Source organism: Scyliorhinus torazame, chromosome 2, assembly GCF_047496885.1.
Source record: "Scyliorhinus torazame isolate Kashiwa2021f chromosome 2, sScyTor2.1, whole genome shotgun sequence".
Taxonomy (NCBI): Eukaryota; Metazoa; Chordata; class Chondrichthyes; order Carcharhiniformes; family Scyliorhinidae; genus Scyliorhinus; species Scyliorhinus torazame.
This window is the reverse complement of record NC_092708.1, coordinates 49,448,898-49,473,186: the sequence shown is the minus strand read 5'-3', so window position 1 is coordinate 49,473,186 and position 24,289 is coordinate 49,448,898. Positions and strand designations below refer to the sequence as shown.

The 24,289-nt window shown below is 43.2% G+C and overlaps 1 protein-coding gene across 4 annotated transcripts in view; it reads left to right on the top strand.

Annotated features, from left to right (window-relative positions):
• Positions 1 to 24,289, top strand: part of mbd5 (methyl-CpG binding domain protein 5) — a 433,408-nt gene that overhangs the window by 260,329 nt on the left and 148,790 nt on the right. For 3 of the 4 annotated variants that reach the window (XM_072471349.1, XM_072471331.1, XM_072471340.1), the window contains exons 5-6: positions 781 to 2,880; positions 4,140 to 4,211. In XM_072471349.1, the coding sequence (XP_072327450.1) occupies positions 781 to 2,880; positions 4,140 to 4,211 (2,172 nt within the window). The remainder of the gene's footprint in view (positions 1 to 780; positions 2,881 to 4,139; positions 4,212 to 24,289) is intronic. The other variant, XM_072471358.1, reaches the window with a different exon arrangement.

Below are 24,289 nucleotides of genomic sequence, written 5' to 3'. Positions count from 1 at the left end.
ACTCTTTATCTGTTCTGGATGTTCCCCTCCAAGCCAAACACCATCCTGACTTTAGACTGTATCAACGTTCCTTCATTGTTTCTGGATCAGAAACTTGGAGCTCTCTTCCCAGCAGGACTATGGTTGTATCGACACCAGATGGACTGAAATGAAATGAAATGAAAATCGCTTATTGTCACAAGTAGGCTTCAAATGAAGTTACTGTGAAAAGCCCCTAGTCACCACATTCCAGCACCCGTTCGGGGAGGCTGTTACGGGACTGCAGCAGTCCAAGAAGGCAGCTCACTATCACTTTCTCAGGAGCGACTCGAGATGGGCATTCCATGAACCAATGTAAAAATTTTAAAAAAAAATTTTTAATGGTATCACAACCGAGCACAATCTTGTCTTTACCAGGTATCTATGCACCCACAATTCAAATGGGAATTGCTATCTAACAATCATGAGTGAGAATTCTGGCTGGTTTTCTTTCACACAAAACTCCCTGCACTGAAATCTCTTTAGCTTTGAGGCCAGTTGTAACACCTCTTTTTCCCATCCCTTTGTTGGAATAGACTCCCAGAGAAAGAAATTTATTCCAAGTGAATTAGAATTTTTAAAAGGAGCTGGTTCATTAGGATTATAGAGAGATCAGTTTTTTTTCTGCAGCAAAAAAGTTTCCCTCAAAGTAAGGATCAACACATGGTGAAGGAGGATGATGATTAATGGGGTGAGTGATGTTTCTCTGAGTTTTATGTTGTTCTTGTTCTGTATGATTGATTTATCTTTCTGTTTTTTAAGGTGGCACTCCTATGGTGCTGTCACGGGCTGCAACTCCAAGAGCAATGAGGAATAAATCACAAGAAGTAATGGTGAATTCCACAGTGCCAGAGTATAAGAATACGTTTCTGCCTAAATTGATGACGGGAGGTCCAAATGCTGCGACTCGGATTTATCAACAGGAACTGTGTAGAAGTCCCCATCAAGAACTTCATGGTTATTCCAGGCAGAGACTGGGCAGCAATGATCAAGGACAGAAGTCTCCGTATCGTGGAAGCCATGGTGGTCTATCCAGCCCAGCATCATCGGGATCACAAATCTATGGAGATGATTCTATATCTCCTAGGACTGATACAGTGGGAAGCCCTGATGTATTTACGAGAAATAATCTAGGCTTTCATGCTGGGCCAAACTCCAGTCCTATTCACGCAAATAGAATTCCCCATTCACCACCCACAGTTCTGATGCAAAACTCTTCATCCCACTCATCCTGTGCTCTGGCTGGTAGGACTTCTATACCTCTTTCACCAACAATGACTACAAAAAGCCCTGTAATGAAAAAACCCTCTTGTAATTATTCATCAAACATTGATATGCCAAGAATTATGTTTCACAAACCTCCCCAAGGTGCCCCAACATCATGTGCTCTCCAAAAAAAGCCATTGCCCTCTGAAATGGATCCATTAGGCATCCTTGACCCCATACCGAGTAAACCTAACCTAGTACTTATGAATGCATCTAATTTCCCGACAACCATGCACTCTCAGGTACCTATGATGAATGTAAACATGCCTCCGGCTGTTGTCCCGTTGCCAAGCAACCTACCATTGCCAACTGTTAAACCCGGCTCTGTAAACCATGGAACTCATGTACCAAGGGTACAACATTCAACATCTACATCTGTATCTCCTGCTCCGGTCACCTCCCCCATACACATGATGGGACCTGTCATGGGAAGAATTGAGGCGTCACCACAGCGATCAAGGTCTTCTTCTACATCCTCTGACCATGGAAGCTTAATGATGCCACCTGCAGGTCCACAGTCAAGCTGCAGTGGGATAAAGGTTCCTCCAAGGTCACCAAGGTCATCTATGGGTTCTCCTCGACCATCTATGCCATCCAGTCCATCCACCAAGCCTGATGGGCTTCTTCATCAATACAAAGATATTCCTCATCCATTGTTGGTTGGGATGAACAATGTTCTAAATCCTCAAAGTAACCTTTTGTTTCCATCTGTATCTGTTGGAAATGTACAACAACAAAAAGGTCAGCCAGGTTTGCTAGGAATGCCCTTAAATCAAATTTTGAACCAGCATAATGCTGCCTCATTTCCAGCAAGCAGTTTACTTTCAGCAGCAGCCAAAGCACAGCTAGCTAATCAAAACAAACTGTCTGGTAGTAACAGTAGTGGTGGAGTTGGCAGTGGTGGCAACAGTGAAGGACACAGCACTTTAAATACCATGTTTCCACCAACTGCCAACATGCTTCTTTCAGTTAATGAAGGCCAGAGTGGGCGTGCAGCACTGAGGGACAAGCTAATGGCACAGCAAAAGGATCCTTTAAGGAAGCGGAAGCAAGCAACACCCACAGTGTTGAGTATGCTAAAACAGTCTCAGATGGGCAACTCTGGTGTCCCAAAGTCTGTGATTGACTCTCTAAGGAAACAAGGACAAAATTCATCTGTAACCATGAATAACACCATGTCTCAGTTACTTCAATCTATGAGTTCACAAAGTTCTCAAATCAGTGGCAATAGCAGTACTAGTTGCGGTAGTTCCACTGCAGGTATTTCTTGTTCCTCCAACCAACATAACTTCTCAAATACCAGTCTGAACTCAGGTTCCATTCATAACCTATCAGCTCAAAATTTAACAAGAGGGGAAGGTATTTCTTGCCAAAATACAAGTACTAATATAATTCACAGTTGTCAGGGCCCAAACAATCAATTTGTTGGGGTAGTCGGACCGCTCCATGGTAGTGGCAATTGTGGGCTGCTTCATCAGTCTGCAATGACTTTGGGAAATAGTTTGCATTCTAACCATCATTCAAGAATTGCAGCCTCTTCAGCAGTAATGGTACCAAACAGCAGTGGCATTTGTAGCCAAACCAGTGCTGACACAGGTATGGTTTTACAGTGATGATTTTTTTAATCCATTGTCTTGAGATTTAGTTTCAAACTTCAACACTTGGGTGTATTTATCATTTTTAATAAGTGTTTTGCAATTTTGGTTAAGTTTTGTTCCATGAATACAAAATTTAGCAGATGTATCACACAACCAAGTTGTATTCTGGTATACCGTCTTTGCAAAGATTTCTCTTTCACTGATGCAAATGCATGTAACCAAATACTTAGGTTGGTCACAAAATATTTTCTATTTGATTTAAATGCTTATTTTAAGGTTACAAATATGGTGCTGCTATCCTCTTGAACATTTAATGATTGATGCATTTCTTCTATTTTTTTTTTTAAAATCATGCACCTTGCCAAGTTTTCACTTTTGTGACCCACTGATTACACACTAAAATGCTGTTATAGATAGGTTTGCAAAATGTTTGTGAAACCTACGGAACATCCATCTCCTTCTCTTAATGGCATGATTTTGAGGAGGAAAATAAATTGCAAACATTTCAATTAATTGAATAAAAATGTTCTTGGTTTTCATGAATTGGATCTAACCTTTTTACACTTGGAAATCATTTGGAGTTAGAAATCTGTTTGACAAAGTATCCTCCACTGAAATACAATGCAAAGATGATTCTTAAACTGATCTTCATCATCGGAAATGCATGTAAATTTTAAATGTCTAATCTACCCTATTTTTTTTTTTTAAAGTGCAAGTGGTTTGCATGCAAACTGAATATTCTGCCAACCATCGCAAAACATATGTTATATTGTTGGCAGATTCAGCTTATTGTATTCTGGGAGGGATTGGTGCATTATGGCTAGTTTGCTGGGGAGCTGCACAATATCATTATTCACAGCATTTTGGCTCGAATAAACCAAATTGTTGTGGGATTTGTTTACGATAGTTAAAACTGCTGGCTGGATTGCATTGCAGAAAGAAGACAGAAGGTGTCGTGAAATGGCAAAAATAATCCGCATGCCACTTTCCCAGGTTTCTAACTTATGGGCAGTTGTAGAAAGAAGCTGCTGCAACATTGGCAAAAATGGGGCGAGAAATGTACACTTTACTCACAAAAATGTTTGCTTATAAAATTATGACTGCATGATAGGTGATGTAGTAATACCACAGGATAACTGGAAATGTTTTTTCTTTGTTATGGAGTTATTCACTAACTTTTTTGTGTTTGAGTGTAGTTTATTTTGTAACACCTTTTTCCTCCATTTTCTTGCCCTTGTCAATGCTATCCTCTGTCAGGAGGGCAGGAAGGTCCATCCCATGGACATCTCCACAGACGACAACGTTGTTCTTTGGTCAACCTGTCAGGAGGTACGCTTGAGTGTTGTCGGAACAGGACCCATTTTCCTTCCCCTGTCATCACAATCAAATAAATAGTTCTATCCAAAGGGAGAGGTCTGAATGAAAATGAACTCTCCTTTATATACAACTTAATGCAAATTAAAATAAGAGAACACACTAAATATGAAAATGTTACTGAAACAAACTTGTCAATGTTTGCTAAATGTCTCATTATCGATAACTCTTAAGAATCTTGTCTTTGACGTTCTTATCATTTTCTATTTTTGTTTATTTCTTGCATATATTTTGTTAACATGATTATGTATCATCCTTTCATCTCCATTTAAATTAGTACATGTGGATGGTATAAAAAATCTTTTTTCACTTTTTGGGAGATATAAGGGAAGTTTTACTCTGCTCCCAGTGATGCACTCCATAGTTTGCCTGTCACAAAAGATTAAGACAAAAACGTTGCTCTCGTACCATTAAAGTACCTAAACTGAAGAAGTTATTATGACCTAAGATACAAGTACTGCAAGGATAATATATGGCAGGGTAATGGTAATGACACTGGCCTAGTAATCCAGAGGCCCAGACTAATGCTCTGGAGACATGGGTTCAAAACACAAGCTGGTGGAATACAAGTTCAAGTAATAAATCTGGGGTAGCACGGTGGCACAGTGGTTAGCACTTGGACGGCGGCACTGAGGACCCAGGTTCGAATCCCGGCCCTGGGTCACTGTTCGTGTGGAGTTTGCACATTCTCCCCGTGTCTGCGTGGGTTTCATCCCCACAACCCAAAACATGTGTAGGTTAAGTGGATTGGCCACGCTAATTTGCCCCTTAATTGGAAAACAAAATAATTGGGCACTCTAAATTTTTTTTTTAAAAAGTAATAAATCTGGAATCAAGAGCGAGTCTAATGGTGGCCACAAAATCATCGTCGGTTGTTATAATAACCCATCTGGTTCACTAAATCTGCTGCCCTTGCCTGGCCTACATGTGACTCCAGGCCTGCAGCAATCTGGTTGACTATTAAATGCCCTCTTAAATGGCCTAGCAAGCCACTTAGTTGAATTAAATCACTACAAAGTTTGAAAGGAATGAAACCGGACAATCCACTCCGTATCAACCGAGGCACCGGAAATGACAATGGCATACCCAGCCCTGTTGACCCTGCGTTGTCCCCCCTTGGGTACTTGTGCCAAAGTTGAGAGAGCTGTCCCACTGACTAATCGAACAACAGGCTGACATAGTCATATTAACGGTCATACCTTGCAGACAATGTAAGACACCATCATCACCAGAGGTGATGGGCAGAACAGCGGTTTGTGTACAGTCGGAAGAGAGTTGCCCTGGGAGTCCTCAACATCGTCTCTGGACCCCATGAAACCTTATAGCTTCAGGTCAAACGGGAAAGGAAACCGCCTGCTGGTTACTGCCTACCTCATCCCTCAGCGAATGAATCATACTCCTCCATGCTATCAGCTCTTGGAGGAAGCACTAAAGGTGGCTAGGGCATAGAATGTACTCTGGATATGGGACTTCAGTGTCCATCACCAAGAGTGGCTCGGTAGCACCACTGCTGATGGAGCTGGCAAAGTCTTAAAGGACACAGCTGCTAGACTGTGTCTTTGGCAATTGATGAGGGAACCCATGAGGGAACCAATAAGAGGGAAAAACCTATTTGACCTCATCAACAACGATCTACCTGTCACATCACAGATGCATCGGTTCTTGCGTGTATTGGAAAGAATAACCACTGTACAGTACATGTGGAGATGAATTCCCATCTTCACATTGAGGGTACCCATGCTGAACGGAATAGATTTCAGACTTGGCATCTCAAAACTGGGCATCCAAGAGACGCTGTGCGCCATCAGCAGCACAATTGTCTCCAACCATAATTTGTAACCTCATGGCCCAGTATATCTCCCACTGTAATATTACCACCAAGCCAGGGGATCAACCCTGGTTCAATGGAGAGTGCAGGAGGGCATGCCAGGAGCAGCACCAGACATACTGAAAGATGAGGTATCAACCGAGTGATGCTACAACACAGGTCTACTTGCATGCCATGCAGCATAAGCAGCAAGTGATAGACAGAGCAAAGCGATCCCAAGACCATTGGACCAGATCTAAGCTCTGCAGTCCTGCCACATACAGTCACAAATGGACACTTAAACAACTAACTAGAAGACGAGGCTCCATTAGTATCCCCATTCTCAATGATGGGAAGCCCAGCACATCACTGCAAAAGACGAGGCTGAAGCATTTGCTACAATTTTCATCCAGAAGCACCAAGTAAATGATCCATCTCGGCCTCCTCTTGTCCCCAGCATCACAGATGCTAGTCATCAGCCAGTTCTATTTTCTCCATGTAATTTGTAGGAACAGCTGAAGGCACTGGACACTGCAAAGGTTAAAGGACACAACAACATTCCAGCAATAGTGAAGCTCCAGAGCTAGCCACATCCCGAATCGAGGTGTTCCAGTACAGCTGCAACACTGGCATCTTTCCTAAATGTGAAAAATTGCCCAGGTAAGTCCTGAGCACAAAAAATAGGACTAATCCAACCACGTAATGCCCCATCAATCTATTCTTGATCATCAGGAAAGTGATGGAAATGTTGTCAACAGTGGTAGCAAACGGCACTTATTCAGGTTATCTGCTCCCTGACACTAAATTTGGGTCCTGCCGGGGCCACTCAGTTCTTGACCTCATTACAGCTTTGGTCCAAACTTAGACAAAAGAGTGAACTCGTGAGATGAGAGTGACTAACCTTGACATCAGCATTAACGAGTGTGGTATCAAGGAGTCTTTGCAAAACTGGAGTCACTGTTGGGGCTGGTTTAGCACACTGGACTAAACAGCTGGCTTGTAAAGCAGAACAAGGCCAGTAGCGCGGGTTCAATTCCCGTACCAGCCTCCCTGTTCAGGCGCCGGAATGTGGCGACTAGGGGCTTTTCACAGTAACTTCATTTGAAGCCTACTTGTGACAATAAGCGATTTTCATTTAATTTCATTCACTGAGGCGCAGGGATGAGAGGGGGGATCTCTGCTCATTGGGGTCATAGCTAACACGAAGATGGTTGTGGTTGTTCAAGGTCAATCACTGCAGGAGTACTTCAGCTGCTTCATCAATGATCTTCCATCCTTCGTAAGGTCAGAAGTGAGGATGTTCGCTGCTAATAATAACATGTCCAGCCCGTTGGCAACTCCTCAAATGTTTAAGCAGTCCAAGTCCATATGCAGCAAGACCTGTACATATTCAGGCTTGGGATGACATGGGGCACAATCACAGTACACCGTGCTAGGCAAGAGAGATCATAGAATCCCTACAGTGCAGAAGGAAGCTATTCAGCCCATCGGGTCTGCACCGACCCACCGAGAGAGCATCCCAACTAGGCCAAATTCCCCACCCTATCCAAAACCCCACCGAACCTTTGGATACTTGGGGGCAATTTAGCATGGCCAATCCACCTACCTGGACTGTGGGAGGAAAGCAGAGCACCTGGAGGAAACACACACACACAATCTAACCATCTCTCCTTGACATTTAATGCAATTACCAGAGGTGAATCCCCCACTACCAACATCCTGGAGGTTACCATTGACCAGAAACTGAACTAAACTAGACGTTTAAATACAAGAATGAATATATTCAAGAGGCGGCTGGATAAAGCACTTGGGGAGAATGGGATCAAAGGCTATGGGGAGAAAGCAGGATTAGGCTATTGAGTTGGATGATCAGCCATGACCGTGATGAATGGCGGAGCAGGCTCGAGGGGCCAAAAGGCCTCCTCCTGCTCCTATCTTCTATGTGTCTATGTAAGAGCAGCTCAAAGACTGAGAATTCGGTTGTGAATGGCTCTCGAATACCTCACCTGTCTCCCCAAAACCTGCCCACTATGTACAAAGCATAAATCAGCAATGTGGCAGAAAGTTTCCACTTGCTTAGATGAGCACAGCTTCAACAACACTCAAGAGGCTCAACACTTCAAGACAACACGTCCCGTTTGATTGGCACACCAGCCACCACAGTAATCATTCATACTCTGCGCTACCAACGCACAGTGACAGCCGTGTGTACCACCTTCAAGATGCAGCGAGGCTCCTTCAGTAGCACCACCTAAACCTGTGACTCTACCACTAAGGGCAAAGGCACTAGATGCATGGGCACGGGGTTGGTTTAGCACAGGGCTAAATCGCTAGTTTTGAAAGCAGGCCAGCAGCACGGTTCAATTCCCGTACCAGCCTCCCCGAACAGGCGCCGGAATGTGGCGACTAGGGGCTTTTCACAGTAACTTCATTTGAAGTCTACTTTTGACAATAAGCGATTTTCATTTTTTTCATTTCCGCACCACCTACAAGTTCCTGTCAAAGTCTCACACCATCCTGACTTTGAAATATATCTCCATTCCTTCACTGTCATGGTGCCAAAATCCTGGACCTCCTTAACAACACTCTGGGCTTTCCTGCAACACATGGAGTGCAGTGGTTCAAGAATTCACCACACCGCTGCTTTCTCCAGGACAATTAAGGATGGGCAATAAATGCTAACCATTAACAAATATAAAAGTTTTATTTTACTTGAGGTCAACATTAGTCTTAATAAAATAATGGTTTGAGATTCTTAAAAATACTCATTTGTTATGCAAGTGTTTGTAATGAATCGTTTCAAAAGTGTAGTGTAAAGCACATCTATTAATTACATGTATTCAGAATTTTGATCATTAATGCAGATGATTTGTTGACACTCATTAAATGCTCAAACTGACCTTTTCACTACCACCTGACTTGCTGTGCAAAATGGGAGAACATGGCAGAGGGATCAAGAATCAGGGAAGACTGTTTCAAGGTGATTGGCCAGGACTGCAGAGATTAACTGGGAAAATCATTAAAATATCATTTGACCCATTGTTTTCCTGCTAATTGTCTGCAAGCGATACAAGATTCCAAAGTGACTTGACAGGATGAACTCCGAGGATGCATCACCGTGTGTGTGTTGGGGGGAAGGGAGAGAGCCAGAGGTGGCATAAGACAATTTATTTTATGCTCAGCAAATAGTTAGGATCTGGAATGCCCTGTCTCAAAGTGTGGTGATTTCAGATTCAATCATGGCCTTCAAAAGTGAATTGAAGAATTACCTGGAGCAAATATTTGCAGAGATTAGTGGAAAAGGTGGAGTGAGAATAAATCAGTTGAACACAATGCAAGAATTAATAGGAATAGCCCATTCAAAAATAAAATCATGGCTAATCAGAATGTATCCTCAACTCTTTCTGTCTACCATAACCCTTGGCACACTTGTTCATCAAAAGTGTATCTAACTCGACTTGCTTATATTCAGTGACCAACCCTCCAGTGGTCTCTAAGGAAGAACATTCACCGCTTGACTTAACCCTCTGAGAAGAAATTTCTACTCATTTCTTCTGAAATGGGAGACCCCTTTTTTATAACTGTCCTTTAGTTCCAGACTCTCTCTCTCTCTCTCTCTCTCTCTCTTCCCCCCAACACACACACACCGGATGTATCCTCGGAGTTCATCCTGTCAAGTCACTTTGGAATCTTGTATCGCTTGCAGACAATTAGCAGGAAAACAATGGGTCAAATGATATTTTAATGATTTTCCCAGTTAATCTCTGCAGTCCTGAATTCTAACAGCAATATCTTCTATTTTCAAAATGGTGTGTTGTTAATATTTGTGCATTATGTATCACTGATAATGGCTGACCTATACATACCCTGTCGCTACTACAAGTAACTTAACCTTTTCAAATGTATTATGCACTGGGTAGCTCCTGACCATGTCTACTTTTAAGGTAATGCACATTTCGGTCAGGATTAACAAGTTTGCAAATATAGGAATAATACAGGTTGTTGACAGATAAGTGTACAACCCAATGCACTTGTTTTGTTTGACAAGATTTGATGCATGCAGATTATTACACTTATGTAAATCTTAAGAATGAAATGTGTGCAAGGAAATTGCAATTGTTCCTGGTGAAACAAGTGTTGGGACTTAGCATTCTTGCGCCAATGTGCTTCAGGAAAAATGCTGCCGTCATCAGTACCACCTCCACTGTTAGAACTACAAGCATCTGTACGCCTAGAGTTGTTCTTGGGTAAGATAAAACTGAAAGACAAAACATATGATAAAATTAACAATTGCTTGTGTATGAGTAAAGATACAATCAGTTTACAGCACAGCTGCCAATAATGGAACAGTTTTAACTGGGAACTTGCAAAATACCAGAAGTAGAGAGGCACAAATATCTTGAAGACCTTTAGTGCTAGGGGTGGTTACAGAAATTGAAGGGTCAAGATGGTTTTCCTCCAGGTGCTCTGGTTTCCTCTCGCAGTCCAAAGATGTGCAGGTTCTGTGGATTGCTAAGCTAAATTGCCTCTTGGGGCATTACTGGGATAGGGTGGGGGATTGGGCCTAGATAGGGTGCTCTTTCAGAGGGTCAGTATAGACTCAATGAGCCAAATGGCTTCCTTCTGCACTGTAGGGATTCTATGATTCTGAGATCATTAAGTAATTTGAAATCGAGGATGAAAATTGTAAAATTAAGGCTTACAGGACGAGGAAAACAAATGTAGGTCAACAAATACGCATGACACATGAATGGGACTTGGTGTGAGTTAAAGTTGTTATGATCCGTCTAGGGACCAGTAACTTTCTGTTCAAAGTAGAAGAAGTTTGAAATCCCAGTTACTCAATAGGACAATAAAGTCACAAGATTCCACTGTTTTAAACAGAACCTTCTTATACACTGCCATCTCCATGACACTGTAGCCTTTCCGGGTGCTCTGAATGCTTTTAAAATACTTAAACTCTTATTCTCATCTCTGTACTGCACTTCTTAGGAAGCATAGTAGATAGCGCATCTCCAGTTCTCCAGCTAAATAAGCCCACTTGTTGGTTTATGCCTTTATTTCTGTGGCCCCAACCTTTTAAGTACAATAGACCATTTGTTTCGCAGTCCAAGAATTAAATGTTAATTCTAAAATATTAACATGAACCAAGAACTAGATATTCTTCACAAGATACGGGCAGCAGAGTTTCAGATAAACTCAAGTTTATGTAGGATGGAAGACCAGCTAGTAGAGTGTAGGCATAGTCGAGCCTCAAGTTGAAGAGAAGTTTGGGATGAGTTTAGGCAAAGCAGAGTTGGGCGATGTGGAAAAAGTGGTGTTTAATTTGGTAGTTCCTAAATTATTATTAGTATTATCCAGGATTGAAAGTATCACCATGTTTATTAATCTCACTTGAATAATTATTTCATTTATTCTTATCTGACTGATGCAGAATAGCAAAATGAGAAGCAACTAATTTCTTCCTTGATTTCTTGAGAAACTCAGCATAATTTACATATTGAGTCTCCACTTCGTCCTTGTGAAAACAAGGCCGTGCACAGAAATTATTTTTGCTGGATCTTTGCAAGTATAGCTGAAAATATTTTTGAAGAGGAAAGGAATCGAAGTAATTTATTGTAAATAACCTGGTTCAGAATATACTAGAGTGCAGTTTTCAAGGCCTGTAATACAAGCCAAAGCGACACGCTACGTTTTGCAAATGGCTTCCTTGAAAAACTTCAGTTTTTCATATGCTGAAGTATTTTTATTTCTAAAATTAAGTAAGACAATTCAGATGTTTACTCTATGCAGCCTTTTTTGCTTAGATTCTCTGATTTGCCACCAAGATGTATGCATGCCACAGGAATTGATAACAATTTGGCGTCTGGATGCCATGAGTCATTGTGCCAATTTTCACTTGAATAAATGTAATCCCCTCCTTCCTCTTCATCAACATTCAACCTCTACTCAGCAGTAAACTTCGACTCTTATAAAAACGATATGAACTATACACATGGTTTCATGCAAGCACAGTTAGCATTCAGACTGAACTGAGCATTACAAACGGCAATAGTTATTAGTGATTTTTAAAATTTGGTCTGCTCTGCATGGTAATTTGGAATCTTGAGTAATTTTCTTTCAATAAACGGGTCTGACTCACTTGATACTGAGATTTGGGGATATGGATTTTTTTGCTCCTACTGCACTTGATAAGCATCTTTTTTTTAAAAAATCTTTTTATTGGCTTTTCTCTTGTTTTAAACAGTTGTGCATATACATTCCATTTTTTTTGTCCACGCTAATTTACTTTACTGTACAGAGAGGTTTATTTTATCCTTCATTTAACTAAATCTGTGTACATTTTGTTGCCCTCTGGGTCGATCTGTAATTCCTCCCCCTTTCCCTTCCTCTTGTCTTGTGGTGTCCCCGTCCCCCCCCGTCCCCCCCCCCCCCCCTCGGGTTGCGCAGTTCTTTGATTCCTCGTGCGTCTTCTTGTTGTTTTCTTTTTATTCTTGGCTTACTCCTCGTTGCTGGCCACGAACAGGTTTTGGAACAGGCCGACAAACTGACCCCAAGTATCCAGGAAACCTTCCCTCGAATGGCGTATTTCACTTCTCCAGGTGGAGAAATTCCGAGAGGTCAGCGAGCCAGTCTGCAGCCATGGGTGGTGCTGCCATTCGCCAGCCGAGCAGGATTCTCCAGCGTGCGATTAGAGAAGCGAAAGCAAGGGCATTGGCCCCCTTCCCCATGTGTAACCCGGGCTGCTCCGATACCCCGAAGATTGCCACTATTGGGCATGGCTTCACCCTCACCCCCACAGCCTTGGACATTGCCTCGGAGAAGGCTGTCCAGAACCCAGCAAGTTTGGGGCAAGCCCAAAACATGTGGGCGTGGTTGGCCGGGCCCCTCTGGCACCGCTCACAATTGTCCTCCACCTCTGGGAAGAACCTGCTCATTCGGGTTACGTAGATACATAGAAGATAGGAGCAGGAGGAGGCCTTTTGGCCCTTCGAGCCTGCTCAGCCATTCATCATGATCATGGCTGATCATCCAACTCAATAGCCTAATCCTGCTTTCTCCCCATAGCCTTTGATCCCATTTTCCCCAAGTGCTATATCCAACCGCCTCTTGAATACATTCAAAGTTTTAGCATCAACTACGTCTTGTGGTAATGAATTCCACAGGCTCACCATTCTTTGTGTGAAGAAATGTCTCCTCATCTCTGGCCAAAATGGTTACCCTGAATCCTCAGGCTGTGACCCCTGGTTCTGGACACACCCATCATTGGTAACATCTTCCATGCATCTACCCTGTCTAGTCCTGTTAGAATTTTATAAGTCTCTATGAGATCCCCCCTTATTCTTCTGAACTCCAGCGAGAACAATCCCAACCTAGTCATTCTCTCCTCATCTGACAGTCCCGCCATCCCTGGAACCAGTCTTGCAAACCTTCCCTGGAATCAGTATGGTAAACCTGGGTTCCGGTCAGGTGAGCTCTGTGCACCACTTTGAGCTGCATTTGGCTTAGCCTTGCGCAGGAGGAGGTGGAGTTCGCCCTGCTCAGTGCTTCGCTCTAGAGTTCCCACCCTACCTCTGCCCCCAGTTTGTCCTCCCATTTTTGTCCGGTCTTGTCCAGTGGTGTTCTCACTCTGTCATGTAGCTGTCCATATATTTTCCCACATAGCCCCCCCCCCCCCCCCCCCCCCCTTCTTGCTGCTTGTGCCTATCAGGTCCTGTAGTAGTTTTCTGGGGCCCCGGGGCACTCTACTGTCTCTTTGCGGAGGAAGTGTTTTATTTGGAGTGTCTCAATTCCTGTCCTTTTGTTAGTTTCCACTTCCTCGGCAGTTTGTCCAGTGTCGCCAGTCTGCGCCCGACCTAGAAGCCCCTGACTGTCAGTGTGCCCCCGTCCAGCCTCCATCTTTTGAAGGTGGTATCTAGCATGGCTGGGGGGAATCTGTGATTGCTGCAGATGGGGGCTATGGGTGACATTTTAGTTATCCCGAAGTGCTGTCTCTACTGGGTTCCGTTCTCAGCATGGCCGCTACCACTGGGCTCATTGTGTGTCTTGTTGAGGATGGGAGTGCTGCTGTAGCCAGGGCCTGGAGGGTTGTTCCCTTACAGGACGCCTCTTCCATTTGTACCCAATCTGTGTCGGGTTCTTGTAACCACCCCCTCACTCTTCTGCCGTTGCTGCCCAGTAGTAGTATTGTAGGTTTGGTAAGGCCAGGCCCCCTTTGATTTTTCTTCTTTGCAGTGTCGGTTTGGGAATTCTCGGGTTCTTACCCCCCCACACACAAACGCCACAAATAGACTGTGTATGTTTTGGAAAAAGGCCTTGAGGATGAAGATCGGAATGGATCTAAACAGGAAGAGGAAGCTTGACAGTACGTTCATCTTGATCGTCTGCACTCTCCCCGCCAGGGAGAGTGGGAGTGAGCCCCACTGTTGAAGGTCTTTTCTTACTTCCTCCACCAGGCTGGTCAGGTTCCGCTTGTGAATCTGTGTCCAGTTTCTGGCAATCTGGATCCTCAGGTAACGGAATCTGTTCTGGGCAATTTTGAACGGGAGCCCCTCCAGCTCAGCCCTCCCCCATTTGGGTTCACTGGGAATGCGTAGCTTTTGCCCAGGTTAGGTTTGTAGCCCGAGAAGGTTCCAAACTCTTTCAGTATTTGCAGTATTGCCTTCAATCTCTCCTGTGGCTTCGAGACATATAGGAGCAGGTCATCTGCATAGAGTGAGACTCTGTGCTCTCTGGGGCAGCCCTGTCATGTTCCTCTCTGTAGCTGGAAGTATTCAGAGCTGGTGGTGTTAGTTCGGACTCACGCTTTAGGAGTGTTGTACAGTAGCCTCACCCAGGCGGTGAACCCCGCTCCTAGCCCAAACCGTTCCAGTACCTCAAGTAGATAGTTCCATTCGACTCTGTTGAAGGCCTTTTCTGCATCCAGGGAGACGATCACGTCTGGTGTTCTCTCCCCCCGGGGGGGGGGGGGGGTTCATTATTACATTCAGCAGCCGCCTGATGTTCCCAGTGAGCTGCCTACCCTTGCCAAAGCCCATTTGGTCCTCTGCGATCACCTCTGGTAATCCCTCCAGCCTTTTAGCCAGGACCTTTGCGAGTATTTTCACATCCATGTTCAGCAGTGAAATGGGTTTGTAAGATCTACATTCCGTCAGGTCTTTGTCTCTTTTGGGTATCAGTGAGATTGTGGCCTGCGCTATCGTGGGGTGCAGGGTCCCCTTGCCAGTGAGTCCGCGAACATGTCCCTTAGGTGTGGGGCCAGGACTGGTGCAAATTGTTTGTAGAAGTCTGCCGGGACCCCGTCTTCATGGAGCTGATGCTCTCCATGATTTCTCCCAGGTCTATTGATGCTTCCAGCTCCCCCCGTCTGTCTTCCCCCACAACTAGTAGCTCCAGTCTATCTAAGAACTGTTTCACCCCCACGTCCCCATTGGGGGGCTCGGAGGTGTACAGTCCCCGGTAGAAGGTCTCAAATACCCGATTGACCTCCTTTGGCTCTGTTACCAGTCTGCCTCTGCTATCCTTAACCTGCGCTATTTCCCTCATGGCTGCCTGCTTTATCAGCTGGTGAACCAATAGGCGACCAGCCTTGCCTCCGTGTTCATAGAAGGTCCCCCGTGTCTAGCGGAGTTGGTACAATGCTTTCCCAGTGGATAGCAGGTTGAAGTCCATTTGCAGCTTTTTCCTCTCCGCCAGCAGCCCTACTGTTGGGGTCTCTGAGTATTTTCTATCGACTTCCAGAATAGCGTCCACTAGCTCTTCCCTATCTCTGCTTGCCTTGCAGGCTATGATCGCTCCTCTAATCACGGCCTTCAGTGCCTCCCAAAACGTGGAGGGTGAGACCTCCCCATTTTGGTTGTTACTAACGTATTCGCCTGTGGCCCGCGATATTCCCCCCCCCCCCCCCCCCCCCCCCCCCCCCGTCGGGGATTTCCGCCATGGTCTTTATGAATTCTGTGTCGTCCCAGATGGGAGCGTACACATTTACCAGTACAACCGGTGCCCCTTCCAGGACACGGCTGACCATGACGTACCGTAACTGTCTTGGTTTCCGTAAACCTCGTCCACTTGCTAATTAATATTGCTAACCCCCCTAGCCCTCGTCCCGTAGCATGAATGGTACCTCTGTCCCACCCAGCCCTTCCTTACCAGCCGTCGGTCCTTCTCCCTGAGGTTCGTCTCTTGTAGGTAGATAATGTCTGCTTTTAGGCTTCTTAAGTGGGCGAAGACTGGATCTTTTCACCGGGCCGTTGAGCCCCCTTACATTCCAGGTAACAATCCTTGTGGGTGGTTTCTGGCCCCCAGAACCTACGGGATCACCCATACTTACCTGGTGGACGCGCCCCTGCCCTTCATCTTTCGATATATGCTTTACCAAAAGGTTCCTGTAGTTGGGATAAGGAATATGGCTATTTTGCAGCCTCGAGAAAGCATTTGATCCTGAGGCTAAGTAACATTTTTTTGACTTCAATTTCAGTTTTTTGTAGAGAATATTCAAAGATGATTCACAGATAGGATTGAGGAGTAATGAATGCCAAATAGGAAAATATATAAATTGACATGTAGAATAAACTAGGTTCAACACAGGAGCTTTTGCTCATTTATGCGATTCTCAGCTTGTAATTTTCCAACTACCTTGGATTATTAAGTATCTACACGATGAAAACATGCAGCTAGTAGGATGCAGAATTTGTAACTGTCAGTGGCAGCCTCTCGACATATGAGATGAGTCCCTCAAGACCTCGTGGGGAAAAAGCAAATGTGTGAATTCTGTACCTCTCACCAATGTCTATGTACCATGTTGAGCCGCTTCTCCTTCCCCTTTATTATCCCACTCGAAGGATTGTCATGGGATCCAAGTTGCAACAGCCTGATCAGCCTTGCCTATTTTTGATCTATACTGTACCAGAAAGTTAAGGCTATGGAGACTAAAATAAATGGAAAGAAGAAATGGTCCAGCTGGCTTCATTGTGAAGATTGTGTTGTTGCTGTTGAATAACTAATGCTGAATTATGAAAAAATAGCAAACATGAACATTCCAAGAATTCTTGATATAATGGGTAGTTTAGTTGAAGCAAGGTTTAGAAATGATGCATGGAATTTAATTTTGTAGAAATGCAGTGTTGATATGAATTTAGATACCGAGTTAAAACATTCGGGACTAGCAATAGGAATTAACAAGGTAATTCCTTTTTGGGTTTGGTCTCCGACTTATCTAAATTTGATCTTTAAGGCTCCCCGTGAAATGCTTTTATTTACCAGACCAAATGATAATGCAGCTGAAGAGAGCCATTACAGGGACATATATTTCACAAAATTGACCTTGGAGTACATCATAGAATTGGCGAATTTTGCAAGCATGTGCTACCATTTAGCCTTTTGCGCCCATACCAACTCTCTAGAACAGAAAACCACGTAATCCATTCCATAAGTGATACTTTCTCATCCCCATTCTCCTGCCTTCTCCCCATAACCCGTGATCCCCTTATTAATCAAGAACCTATCTATCTCTGTCTTAAAGATACTCAGAGATTTGGCCTCCACAGCCATCTGCGGCAAAGAGTTCCACAGATTCACCACCCTCTGGCTGAAGAAATTCCTCCTCATCTCTGTTTTAAAGGGTCGTCCCTTTATTCTGAGATTGTGTCCTCTGCTTCTAGTTTTTCCTACAAGTGGAAACATCCTCTCCACGTCCACTCTATCCAGGCCTCGCAGTATCTTGTAAGTTTCAATAAGATCCCCCCTCATCCTTCTAAACTCCAACAAGCACAGACCCAGAGTCCTCAAACGTTCCTCATACGACAAGTTCTTCATTCCAGGGATTATTCTTGTGAACCTCCTCTGGACCCTTTCCAAGGCCAGCACATTCTTCCTTAGATATGGGGCCCAAAACTGCTCACAATACTCCAAATGGGGTCTGACCAGAGCCTTATACAGCCTCAGAAGTACATCCCTGGTCATGTATTCTAGCCCCCTTGACATGAATGCTAACATTACATTTGCTTTCTTAACTGCCGACTGAACCTGCACATTAACCTCAAAAGAATTGTGAACAAGTCCCTTCGTGCTTCTGCTTTCCGAAGCATTTCCCCATTTAGAAAATAGTCTATTCCTCCTTCCAAAGTGCATAACCTCACACTTTCCACATTGTATTTCATTTGCCACTTCATTGCCCACTCTCTTAGCTTGTCCAGGTCCTTCTGCAGCCCCCTTGCTTCCTCAATACTACCTGTCCCTCTACAGATCTTTGTATCACCTGCAAACTCGGTAACAGTGCCTTCAGTACCTACTTCCAGATCATTAATGTATATTGTAAAATATTGTGGTCCCAGCACAGACCCCTGAGGCACACCACTAGTCACCGGCTGCCATCCTGAAAAAGACCCCTTTATCCCACTATCTGCCTTCTGCCAGTCAGCCAATCCTCTATCCATGCCAGGATCTTACCCTGAACACCATGGGCTCTTAACTTATTTAACAGTCTCCTATGCGGCACCTTGTCAAAGGCTTTCTGGAAATCTAAATAAATCACGTCCACTGGTTCTCCTTTGTCTAACTTCTTTGTTACCTCCTCAAAGAACTCTAACAGATTTGTCAGTCATGACCTCCCTTTGACAAAGCCGTGCTGACTCAATTCTATTTTACCATGTACTTTGCGATCTCATCTTTAATAACAGACTCTAAAATCTTACCAATGACCGAAGCCTGGCTAACCAACCTATAATTTCCCGTCTTCTGCCTCACTCCCTTCTTAAACAGTGGTAATACATTAGCCACCTTCCAGTCCTCTGGGACCCTTCCTGCCTCCAATGATTCCTGAAAGATCATCACTAATGCCTCCACAATTTCCTCAGCTGTCTCTTTTAGGACCCTGGGGTGGAGTCCATCCGGTCCAAGTGACTTATCCACCTTCAGTTTCCCAGCACCTTCTCCTTAGTAATGGTCACTGCACTCACCTTGTTCTCCTGGAGCTCTGGCATCTCACTGGTGTCTTCCACCGTGAAAACTGATGCAAAGTAATTATTCAGTTCGTCTGCCATTTCTTTGTTTCCTATTATTACTACTTCAGCCACATTTTCTAGTGGTCCAATGTCTATTTTTGCCTCTCTCTTACCTTTTATATATTGAAAAAATCTCTTCCTATCTTCCTTTATATTACTAGCTCGCTTGCACTCGTACTCCATCTTCTCCCCCCTTATTGCTTTTTTAGTTGTCCTCTGCTCGCTTTTAAAGGCTCCCCAATCCTCTGGGTTCCCACTAATCGTCGCTACTTTGTATGCTTTTTCTTTAGCCTTTATGCTGTCCTTGACATCCCTCGTCAGCCATGGAGCCTTGTCCACCCCTTAGCATGTTTCCTCCTCCTTGGGATGAATTTCTGTTGTGTCTCCCTAATAACCCCCAAAAACTCCTGTTCCACTGTCTTCCCTGCTAGGCTCCTTTTCCAATCATCTCTGGCCAGCTCCTCCCTCTGCCTTAGCCCCTTAAATATTTCAAGGATATCATGAATTCTGCTTCCATGATTGTTTCTGGTAGAACATTCCACACCCAAACGATGACCTGTGTTAAAACATCTCCTAATCTCTCCCTTTTTGTAATCTAAATTGATGTCCTCTACTCACTGACGAGAGGACCATTTTTCCGATTCATTTAACCAAAACCTCTTGAATTTAAATATGTTTGTTAGATTGTCTTTTAACTTTCTGTTCTAATTCTCAGTTCCTGCCACTTTTCCCCCAAACTGAAACTTCTCAGCCTTGTATCAGTTTAGTGAATCATTTGTACCTGCTCCATAGCCATGGCATCCTGCCAAAGGCAAAGCACGCAGTCTGGGCACACTGCAGCCGAACCAGTAATTGCCATATGTTTTGTGTATTGCACTCTGTTTGTGTTTGTAAAATAGAATGGTTACTGCACAGAAGGAGGCCATTTGGCCTTTAAAACTGTTTCTCTACTAGAGCAATTCACAATCCCACTGCCTCACCCATCACCCATAACCCTGTGTGTTTTTAATAGGTGTTAAGTCAACTCCCTTTTGAAAACCACAATTGAATCTGCCACCATTACCATTTTGGGCAGTGCATTTCAGATCCTAACCCTTCACTGTATAAAAATAAATGCTTTCTCATGTCACCTTTGGTTATTTTGCAAATTACTTTAAATCTATGTTCTCCAGCTCTTGACCCCTCTGCCAAAGGGTCCAGTTTCCCTCCATGTTTTCTGTCTCGACCCCTGATGATCACATCTCAGCTCAACCCTCCACTCCTCTCCTCCGATTTGAGATCCTGTAATTGTAAAATCTAGGATCCCAAATGCTTCCTCCCACAAGTCCCGAAAGACGTGCTGTTCGGTAATTTGGACATTCTGAATTCTCCCTCGGTGTACTTGAACAGGTGCTGGAGTGTGGCGACTAGGGGCTTTTCACAGTAACTTCATTGCAGTGTTAATGTAAGCCTACTTGTGACAATAAAGATTATTATTAGTAAATGCTCTTTTTGCAGCTTTTGCCATTTGCCCTTCCGATTTTAATCATTTGTATTTTGAACCTCATAATTTTGCTCCTCTACTCTAATTTGAAAGTTTTATAATTTACCAAAATGCATCACCTCATCTTTCTCCACATAGAATTTCATCTGCCATCTATCTGCACAATCTACTTACTTGTTTCTGTCCTTGTGAAGTTATTGCATTTCACAATTAACCACACTCCTGTTTTTGTGTCATTGTACCCAAGTCCAGAAAATTTGTATATATTTTGAAGAACAGAAGTCGCAACACTGATTCCTGGTAAATGTAATTGTGACACCTACTGATCACTGTTCTCTGGTTTCCATCCTTTAATCAACCTCCAAACCATACTGTCAAAGTTTCTTTAGTACCATGCGCCTTAAGTTTTATCAGTAAATTTCCGACGTAGCACCTATCAAATACCTTTACAATGATCTTTATTGTCACAAATAGGCTTACATTAACACTGCAATGAAGTTACTGTGAAAAGCCCCTAGTTGCCACTTTCCGGCACCTGTTCGGGTACACAGAGGGAGAATACAAAATATCCAAATCACCTAACAGCACGTCTTTTGGGACTTGTGGGAGGAAACCGGAGCACCCGGTGGAAACCCACGTAGACATGGGGAGAACGTGCAGACTCCACACAGCCAGTGATCCAGCCGGGGAATCGAACCTGGGACACTGGAGCTGTGAAGCAACAGTGCTACCCACTGTGCTACCGTGCTGCCCTGAGAGATCACAAGTACAGCATTCACTGCATTTTTTACTTCAAAGCACTCCGTTCAATTTCTCAGACATGCCTTGACTTTTACATTTATTTAGAAAGGGTCCTGAATATTTACTGGTTCCCGAACATTCTTATAATGCACTGGTGCTTCAGTTGGCCTGTTTCCACTGTTGCTTCCGAACATACTGCAGTTTTGAATTTCTGCTTGCAAGATGCAGATTTTCAGACAACACTCTGGGAATAGATTCCACAAGCAGGGCAAGTAGCATTTAAAACTTGGCACTAATACTCTGCCTAATATTCACTAATTTACTCATATCCTGCATGCTTTTTCATTTGACACTATATTAACATCCTTGTGGTCTAGCACAGTGTTCTAACACAAACAATCAGGGGCCTTTGTGGTGATGTTCAGATTCTAATTTTGTACAGCTTTGGCAACCATGTCATAACTGTACTTCAGTTTATCCAGTCTATTAGTCTTAGTCATTTTGAATTGTGCACAGTCAGAAGCAAACATTGAATATTGTAAGCAGCCAAACAAATGGGCTCAACCTAACACTGGGCAGATGTTTATTTCTAGGAGAGTTAAGGTAATTTTCATGAATATAAAATTAACACACTTCCTGAGGAGAGAATGAATATTTTATTTATTGTGCATATTTTAAAACTTCCATATTTTAAAAAGGGTGATCTTTCGGTAAGCTATTGTGATATTCCATCTTTTCAGTTTTAAATGTATTCTGACTTTCATCCCAAATAGATGTGATCATGCATTGTGTCATTGCGTTATCTTTCCCAATGGTAATGGCATAACTCTCAAAATACTTTTATATATAAATAAATGCAAACCAATGGTAAACTGTTAATTTGTCAAGCTATTTGGGCATTTTCAAAAGCCCTTTAATTTTTCAAGTTTTAGAAGTGTCATTCAAACTGTAAATATAAGCTATCATAGACATGCAGTTTACTTGGAAATTCTTGTTGCAGCTACAGAAACAAAGCAATGGTGGCCTGGTGTCTTGCAATATACTGTAGATCTGTGATATTGGAAAAAAGTCTTTCATTGATCAGAATAATCTTCATTAAGAAAACTTTAATCACGCTTATTTCATGTTTACTTCAAAATGTGTTTAAAACTGATGTCATTTCATACCTAATTTGCTAACTCTAGATCATCTTAAATATCAATGATTGGACTCAAACTTCACCTTTAAGATATAAAATTAATATTATAAATGCTCAAGAGTCAGAGCTAAGTGTTGAGGAACTAATCTGCACCATTGAACTGTTACAAATAAGCCGATTAGCCAAAATATATTAGTCAACTGAATACCATAAAAATATTTTTTGGATGAACCGATCAAATCGTAAAAGCGTTAACTGTGTTTATGTTAAATAATAACATGTTTCTGGAGTATTGCTGCAGTTGAATAGATTCATAAAATTGGTGCTTGTACCTTTGTACTGATCTGGTAACATTTAGCCAGAAAACAGCATTATAAGTAATTAAAGTTTTTCAATTAAACAAACATCACAATCTTTTTCTGTTGGTAAAAAGGGAAGCTTTTGTCTGTGTGATTTTTTTTTTTTGACAAATCCCATTAATACTAAAGAATATGAGGGAGGAATTGTGCGTTTCCTCCGGGTGCTCCCACAAGTCCCGAAAGAGGCGCTTGTTAGGTGAATTGGACATTCTGAATTCTCCCTCTGTGTACCTGAACAGGTGCCGGAATGTGGCGACGAGGGGCTTTTCACAGTAATTTCATTGCAGTGTTAATGTAAGCCCATTTGTGACACTAATAAAGATTATTATTATTAAGTAGATACAGAGATAGTGGATGCTTTGGTTGTAATTTTCCAAAAATCCTTGGATTCTGGAGAAGTACCGGAGGATTGGAAAACTACCAATGTGATACCCCTATTCAAAAAGGGGGAAAGGCAAAAGCTTGAAACAATAGGCTGAAAAGTTCGAAAAATGTTGGAATCAATTATTAAGGAAGTGATAGCAGCACATTTGGAAATCCATAATCTAATCAAGCAGAGTCAACTTGGCTTCACGAAAGCGAAATCGTGTCATATTTATTTGAGCTTTTCGAGGAAGTGTCAACCAGAATGGATAGAGAGGAACCAGTAGATGTGTTGTGTTTGGACTTCCAAAAGACATTCGACAAGGTACCTCGCAAAAGGTTAAGTTATAAGATCAGGGCCCATGATGTTAGAGGTGGTACATTGGCATGGTTAAAGAATTGACTAATTGAGCCGGATAGAGCGATTGGGGATAAAGGGGTTAGAACATAGAACATAGAACGATACAGCGCAGTACAGGCCCTTCGGCCCACAATGTTGTACCGACATGGGAAGTCAAAAAACAAAAGCCATCTAACCTACACTATGCCATTATCATCCATATGCTTATCCAATAAACTTTTAAATGCCCTCCATGTTGGCGAGTTCACTACTGTTGCAGGTAGGGCATTCCACGGCCTCACCACTCTTTGCGTAAAGAACCTACCTCTGACCTCTGTCCTATATCTATTACCCCTCAGTTTAAGGCTATGTCCCCTCGTGCTAGCCATTTCCATCCGTGGGAGAAGGCTCTCACTGTCCACCCTATGTAACCCCCTGATCATTTTGTATGCCTCTATTAAGTCTCCTCTTAACCTTCTTCTCTCCAACGAAAACAACCTCAAGTCCATCAGCCTTTCCTCATAAGATTTTCCCTCCATACCAGGCAACATCCTGGTAAATCTCCCCTGCACCCGCTCCAAAGCTTCCACGTCCTTCCTATAATGCGGTGACCAGAATTGTACGCAATACTCCAAATGCGGCCGTACCAGAGTTTTGTACAGCTGCAAAATGACCTCATGACTCTGGAACTCAATCCCTCTACCAATAAAGGCCAACATTCCATAGGCCTTCTTCACAACCCTATCAACCTGGGTGGCAACTTTCAGGGATCTATGTACATGGACACCTAGATCCCTCTGC